Raw genomic sequence first — 8,445 nt, 5'->3', positions numbered from 1 at the left:
CCATTTATATATTACATTTCACAAAGTGATGGCAGCATTGAGTGCAAGAATGAAGACTAGAAATCAAAGTCCTCAATGGATAAGGGGACTTGGTCAAGAGAATTAAGTGGGAATAACCTCAAGGAGGGGGACTTGTGGGCAAGTGCAGTAGTACTGATTCAAATGGACATTATGTAAAAAATAGAGATATTCTGTCCTTTCCCACCCCCTTAGACCTAAGGACTTAGGATGGGGAAGAATGAGCAGCACCTATCAGAAATATTTGTGGAAGGGGTAGCTTCATTGGATAGTAAGGCTTACAGTTGTTGTTTTCAACCCCAGGTGCTTAATGGAAATACCTGAGGAGCTTCAAAAATGAAAGGTGCTTGGGTCTAGCACATACTAACTGAATCTGAATCTCTGGGGGTGGGGTTTTGACATCTCTCTCTTTTTAAGCTTCCCAGATAAGAATGATGCACAGAAATTAAGGCAGGAAGTGAAGAGAGCATATAAAGAACAAGTTGAGCTCTGGCAGGTTTGGCTTCGTGGACAGAACATCAAGACTGTGGACCAAAGGGGCCTGGGTTCCATTCCAGTCAAGGGCACGTACCTAGGTTGCAGGCTAATCCTGTCTTGGGCTCTGGTCAGGGAACATGCAGGAGGCAACCAATCGATGTGTTTCTCTCACATCAATATTACTCTCTGCCTTTCCCTCTCTCTCGAAAAATCAATGGAAAAATAGCCTCAGGTGAGGATTAAAAAAATAAAATAAGAGGTTGAAGGTGTAGGGGAATTTGTAATTATTTTGTAAATATTTGTATATGTAAATATTTTACATATTTGTAATATGTAATTTGGAAAAAGCTCTAGCCACTGGAGGAAGTATGGAACACTGTGGTTGACCATATGGGAGATGACTGATATCTAGAGGCGCTTTTCTTTCTTTCAAAAGTAGTAAGATGAAGAAAAGTGTCAGCATGAGAGACAAGAAAGATTAGCTGTTCCTTGGAGTTAAAATCAGAACTCATGTACACCTAGAGTAGTGGTTCTCAAGCTTCCTAATGCCGCGACCCTTTAATGCAGTTCCTCATGTTGTGGTGACCCCCAATTTCATTGTTACAAATTGAACATAATTAAAGCATAGTGATTAATCACAAAACTATATGTAATTATATATGTGTTTTCCGATGGTCTTAGGCAACCCCTGTGAAAGGGTCGTTCGACCCCTAAAGAGGTCGCGACCCACAAGTTGAGAACCGCTGACCTAGAGGGTCCCAAAGCCAAATGCTCTTTGCAGTTTGTAGTCTAGTCAGAAATTTGTGGCCTTCGTTCTAGATTCCAATAGAATATGCATGGTAAGCTTTCAAAAATAATACTCACTTGGTCTTCTGCTCTCTACAATCATCAACACAGATGATCAGGCTGAGTCTTATTATCCCAAGGTTCAGGTTAGGCTAAATCTTAAGAGAAATGACCAATGCTCACAGAATTTTCTGAAGGAGATACCAAAATCTTAGTGTTGCTAAAAAGAAAAAAAGTTTTTATCTAAGCTCCAATTCAATCACTATATATTTACTGAAGACTAAGGCTCAAATGTGTCAAGTTTTTAAAATGCGATTGAATAAAAAAATAATGAAGCTACAGTTCTATAGCCACAGTTGGTACCTCTTTTCAAATCCTGACTCTGACACCTGCCAGCTATATAACCTGGGTATGTGGTTTAATCTCACTGAGTGATTTCCTCATCTATGAAAATAATAATATGGTCTACCTTATAAGATTTTGGTGATTAAATGAGATAACCTTAGAAGCACTTTGTACATGGTGAATGTTTCAGAAATTCCTGAAGGTTTCACATTCAGGAATGTGAGCCTGAATAAGATACAATGGCTGCTGTCAAATATGTCAAAATTTAGCTAGAGAAATAGGTATATAAAGAAGGAAAAACCATCTAGTGTTCATAAATGTCAAGCTCAGAGTATACACGGGATAGTCCATGGGAGCATGAAGAGAAGGGCATTTAACTTTGTCTGCGGACTGAAGACAGGAACATACTTGCAACAGGAGAGGAAGCCCAAGAGGGTGTCTTCAAGAACAAAGACTAATGGAAGTTATCTACACAAACCAAATCTGAAATGGTAAAAAGTAAGCATTTCCAGGCCTTGACCTAGGATGTGTAAACGCTTGGCAGTAAGAGAATGCTAGCAGGATATGGATGAAAATAGTGAAAGGGATTAAAAAGTACAAATTTCCAGTTATAAAAATAGTCATGGAGCTGTAAATTATACCATATGGAATATAGTTAATAATATTGCAATAAATATTATTATTCTAAGTGGGTTACAGACTTACCTCACTTTGTAAGGTATATAAATGTCTAATCATTATGTTATACACCTGAAAGTAATACAGTATTGAAAAATAAATTTTAAAAAAGAGAACACCAGCAGTTTAGGGAGCATGAAATGGGTATGGGACACCGGGGACCATGGCAAGAATAAACAATGGAGAGGGATGAAGGCAGATCATGCAGGCCCTTGGATCTCATGCTAAGAAGCATGGGTAATGGGAATCCATTTAAGTGTCTTTAAAAAGGCAAGAATGCAATGAGATTATTATATTTCAAAAGATTACTCTGGCCCAGCATAACAAATTGCAGGGAGCAAAATTAGAGAGAGTAAGACCAGGTGAGTAGTGCTGGTACGTTGGACCAAAATAATGGTTCGTGGGGATAAGAAAGAAGATGGGTTTAAGATGAGTTTGGGATATAGATAGAACTTGGTGACAAACTAAGATAGAATTAAGTAGGATCAAAGAAGCTCCCAAATTTATGGTTTGGAGAGTTGGGCCAGTGCTGGATTACCCAATAACCAGAGTAAGCATGTGCTTAACCAGGGGTACCCAAAATGTGGAACATTGATTTGGGGTATATTGTTTTTAAAAGACTTAATCATTATAGTAATATCAGAACTCTTTAGATTTTCTTACTTTTTAATGCTTTAGTATTGTTTTTATTTGAATTAAATGTCAGAGAGGGGTGATCCTAATCTTTTCATTATTTAGAACCTCCCAAAGGAGAAGGAGCATAAGGCCTTAATCCTTCTCTGATCTGGGTGGTTAGTGGTATCATTTCACTAAAACACAGACAATGGAGAAAGAGCAAGTTTTGGCTCCCTGTGTCTTTTATGCTTAGCCCTTGAGCAATGGGAATGGCATGATTAGGCTGGTAAGGGACTGACAATCAGGCGGCCTTCAAGGGAGATACCATTAAGGCAGTTCACATAGCTCAGATCAAATGGAGTATTTATGTCTAAATCAATATGCTTCAAATGTGCAGCCAATACTAATGGAGAAATAAGGAGAACTTATTTTCTGGCAAGAGAGATGATGAATGCAAGTTGATATAATAATTGGAGTTATAGATTAAGCTATGGGCTCTTAACCTGGAGTTCAGGAAAACTGTGAACTTATAAAATTACATTCAAAATTGTGTATGTATGTATGTATAGTGCATTTTTATGGGCAGAAGTTCTATAGCTTCAGATTGTTCAGAGTAGTCTTTGACCCCCAAAAGATCACCAACCACCAGGAGTAGATTTACTATGAAGTAAATAAAGCTTCTTCTTCAGTTTCTCACTTGCCTGGGACTCTTCTAAGCCCCTAGGAGGATCCCTAGTAATTTTGTATTTTTTTAATTTAATTTTTTTTTGCTTAGAGGATGCATTCCTTTTAAATTATATAAAGTGTCTGGTTCCACAAAAGATGGATGTATCCCCTGCCAGCCATAGAATAGGGAATTATGTAATATTATTTGATATCCAGAAGTGGATGCCATTCCAGAGAAATGAATGTAAAGAAAGGATTGTAAAAGGCCAAAGAGTGCACTAAGGCAGAAGGAGAAGCAATGCCAATCAAATAAAGAATTGTCACTGAAGGAGGAGGAGACTGAGAGCACAGTGTCAAAGAAGTAGAAAGAGAGATGGTTAGCCATGTCCAACATGAATGGGAGATCAGGAAAAATAAAAATAAGGAAATGATTACATGAGTAGCTAGCACACCTTCAAGGAAGTGGCAAGAACAGAAAGTTGGTTGTTCTATTTGTGCCTTTCTGAACAAGTAAAAATGGTAGTTGAATAAGTGTAAATGGTAGCTATAGTCCACAAACATTCAAGAAGATGAAAGTACCAACAGAAAACTCTAAACTTCACTATTCAGTTAAGATACGGTCATCAATAAAGTATGCTCACTGCCCAGGCTGGTGTGACTCAGTTGGTTGAGCATCGTCCCATGCTCAGAGAGATCGCCAGTTAGGTTCAGAATAGTGCACAATCCCTGGTTGCTGGCTTGATCCCCAGTAAGGGGCATGCGGGAGGCAGCTGATCAGTTTCTCTCACATTGATATTTCTCTCTCTCCCTCTCCTTTCCTCTTTCTCTAAAATCAATAAAAATATATTTTAAAAAATAAAATAGTCTCACTGTAACATTGAGATCTATACTGAAGTTAAGTTAGATGGTACATATGTACTTTTCAAAATGGGTCCTAAATGTGTTCCATGGTCAGGCAAACGCTTTGAGTGACCCTTGTCCAGCTCCTAATCCTATATCCTAATCCTCTCAGTACTTGAATTTCCATATTTCTGCCCCATATCTCTGTCCCCTTACTGGCGATATGGACCAGTCAGAGAGGGCAGAAAGAGAAAAGAAGCCATAAGAATGACATTCAAAACTAAAAGGCTTTGAATTTAAAATTATACTAGGTAACCCGCAAAACTAGCAATTCATTTATGGTTAATTAAATGTCTGAAATTCAGGCCAAGGAAACATCTATTTGAATCAGGATGTTCTAAATTGACCACTCTGGCACATCTGAAGTTGATTGAGCATACGGATTCATGCTGACTTGCCCAGTATTAGGAGTGTGAGTATTATATTTTGAGGGTGAATTTCAGCCTTCCCAGAGAAACATGCTCATATCTGCTTATATGTCTATTATGGAAGCTACTAGATACCATTTTACAATATTTTCACACTAACTTCTCTGGGATCACTTTCAAGATGGGCTGATTTCATTACAGTCCCCATGTTAATTTCTTCAGTGATTATATTTTTAAAGGCTTTTGACTTACCTATTGATTGCATGTTCATAATTGTCATTATGAAAAAATCTGCTACTTGAGGACAATGATTTTGAATGGCTAATAGGACAGAATATAACAGGGACATGGAAAATAGCTGCAAACTAGAATGACTAAACCAAAATAGAATAAAATAAAATAAAATAAAATAAAAAGAATGACTAAACCAAGGAACTGGTTTGAGGTTTCTAAGAACTAAATAAAATTAATTCAGTAAAAAGCAGTAATTTTTTTTACTAGGAAAATTATGGGTAGTAAATGATTAAAAACATTTCTAATGATAAAGAAAGATTTGTAATATTATTGATTTGCAATATTATTCGTGTTGAAAGAAGAACAAGAATCTATTAAGACATGCTTTATAATGTAAACATGTAAATGAAAGATGTGCTAGTTACTTTATAATTAACTATGGTTAACATGGAAGCAATTCATAACACCTTTATAGATAGCATAAGCAATTTTCTTTTCTATTCTTTTTCTTCTAATGGTAAGCCTTGGCTTGACTTGAGTGTAATGAATTTATTCTTTAGTAAGCAGTATTTGATTCAACAAAGCCAGTTAAACACAATAACCTAGATACCTGGTGGTTACATCATTAGACTGGTAGAGGACATAAATGAGTTTGAATGCAGATTTTGTTTGGATTGGATTTTGGAAATTTAAATTTTTTAGACATAATAACTTTTGTCCAACTGCCAGCCACTTCTGCAAATAAAATTATAATTTCTGTAGCTAAGTATTGTTAAAATTGTGTTCAAAGCAACTGTCTTTCAAATTTTTAACTGTTTTAGATTAATCTAATTGTACAACTTTTGGATCCAAAACTGTATCCCAAATAAATGCATGTTAACATTTTGCCTTTAGCCAATAAGAAGAAAGAGAAAGAACGCCCAGAGATCTCTCTTCCTTCAGACTTTGAACATACGATTCATGTGGGGTTTGATGCAGTCACTGGGGAATTCACTGTAAGTAAGCTTATTTTGTTTTGTAAGCCATGAAAAAATCCTTTATTATAATAGGATTTTATAATAAATCAAGAATTGCCATGTGCCAAAATGTCAGACTTGAAGTTTTTGATGGAAAGAATATTGGCAAAATAATTTTGTCCACCTTAACAAAAACGTTTCATGGCTGTATAGTCTTCAACTTGATTGAAAATACTAATTTACCATTGCATAGAAGAGGTAGTCCTAGTAGTTAGACCCTGCTTGATTATGCCTATTCTTTGTCATTTGAAGTTAATCAGAGAATCATCAACTCGACTTGGACAGTGAAGACAATCTTTCTGAATAATTCAGGCTTTACGTTGGAATCTGGATTAATCAGATCAGCTAACCACATACACTAACAGCAAACAAACAAACAAACAACTCCGTAAAATTGACCTGTTTTTTCTCTTTGAATTTAAGAACATGGCTTATTTTTAGGCTTAACAAGTATATTTTATAGACATTGAAAAAACAAATTCCATGCTTCAGGAAGGAATATTGATGGATATACATATTCTGTAGGCTTTAGTGGTTATATATATATACCACAATAAATACCAATAAGAATTTTCTAGAAAAACCCACATATCTATAGTGCTCAAATAGCATAGGATCTCAGATCAATGGCATTTTATACTTAAGATCTGACTCAATTTTTTAGATGGAAGAAGGAAAAGATGTGGCTAGAAATATGTACCTGGAAGATAAACTATCTTTCCCACACTAGTAAGGAACTCAGTCACGATGTACATTCTGAGATGAGTAATTTTCAATGCATTCAAACAAAACATCTCTGATAGAACCATCACAATTCATTCATGGGTTCTTAAGACAGAGATAAATTTAGATATTAAATAATTGAATCTCCTTTTATGTTACATGATGGTTAGTGAATAGACTATTGTATGATTAAATGAAAGAAGAGATGTCAAATTAAGTTAATTCGAAGAAGCAGACCATATCTTTGATTGACAGCCAAATTATACTATTTTTTTTCAATTCAGGAAGTAAGCAATATGAGAATGAAATGGAAATTGGGTAAACATCTTGAACTTAATGATGTGAGCTAATTATTTCTATGTTCTCAGTAGCAAGAAGAGAACATTAAGAAATACTGACATTGACAAATTTAAGATACTGATAGGATTTAACCAATTTTACCACTGGAGACAGAGACATTATTCAAATGGCCTTGTGTTTGAGCCCAGCTTCTGTTCTTTACTATATGTGATAATATTCTCTCGGCTCTACCTAGAAAATATATCATTGTCACCACTATGACCATCATCATCACCACCAAATAATATTTTTTATAATTTGAGCATGATAATATTATTTTTAAAAAGTCATAGAATGACTATTTTATTACATAAGTAATGGTAAAACACTTAAACTTTATACGTTTGGTCTGATATCGCTTCCCTTTTTTATTTGATGAACTTTATTTTTCCAGTTTTTGACCTTTTCATGTTCCATGTGCGTTCCCTCTGCTTAAATTTCTCTTATGTTTTACTATCATTTTATATTTTTCTTCCGTTTCACTTTCTGATGTAAAAGTTTCTTCCTTCACTATTCTCATGTGACATTCTGTTTCCTTTCCAATTTTTTCCCCAAATTTTTCAACTTGCTTGAAATCTTATACAATCTATCTTTAGCTCTTTCTTATTTCTTTATGGGTTCTCAATGGAAATGGAGGAAAGTGAATCATCATCATCTTGCTGACTGCAGTCAGCCAATTTCACTTTTCTATCAAATAGAACCCAGAGAACCAACCAGAGAGGGATAGAATGGGACATGTGGTAGGCAATATTTTTAATTGTAAAATAGAATTTGATGCAACTGAACCAAACCAAAAACCTGTCCCTTCCTACCAAAAACCCAATTTGAAATAAAACAGTTGTTTGGTTGCAGTTATCTGTTAGAAATCCGTTTGAATATATTGATAAGACACAGGCTAAATTTGAAAATCTGATGCATTTTATTGTCATCTTGATCTTTTACAACTACTTGTCCACATATTATTTTTAAAGATGCCAAATTCTGCCTCTTATTTTTACCACCTTAACCTATTTTTTAAATTTACAAACTAAAAATACAAAATGACAATAAACTTTTAAAAATAATTTTATTGGGCCCTGGCCAGGTAATTCAGTTGATTAGAGCATCATCCTTATACACGAAGGTTGGGGGTTTGATCCCCACTAAGGGAACATACAAGAATCAACCAATGAATACATAAAGTGGAACAAAAAAATTTCTCTCTCTCTCTCTCTCTCTCTCTCTCTCTCTCTCTCTCTCTCTCTCACACACACACACACACACACACACACACACACATA

At 35.3% G+C, this 8,445-nt stretch overlaps 1 protein-coding gene across 6 annotated transcripts in view; it reads left to right on the top strand.

Annotated features, from left to right (window-relative positions):
- PAK3 (p21 protein (Cdc42/Rac)-activated kinase 3) overlaps window positions 1-8,445 on the top strand; it is a 310,496-nt gene that overhangs the window by 205,521 nt on the left and 96,530 nt on the right. For all 6 annotated transcript variants that reach the window (XM_006765157.2, XM_006765156.2, XM_006765159.2 and 3 more), the window contains one exon: window positions 5,982-6,082. In XM_006765157.2, coding sequence (XP_006765220.1) covers window positions 5,982-6,082 — 101 coding nt within the window. The remainder of the gene's footprint in view (window positions 1-5,981; window positions 6,083-8,445) is intronic.

Source organism: Myotis davidii, unplaced genomic scaffold (assembly GCF_000327345.1).
Source record: "Myotis davidii unplaced genomic scaffold, ASM32734v1 scaffold941, whole genome shotgun sequence".
Lineage (NCBI taxonomy): Eukaryota > Metazoa > Chordata > Mammalia > Chiroptera > Vespertilionidae > Myotis > Myotis davidii.
Note: the sequence above shows the minus strand (reverse complement) of the source record. Positions and strands in the feature narration are given on the sequence as shown.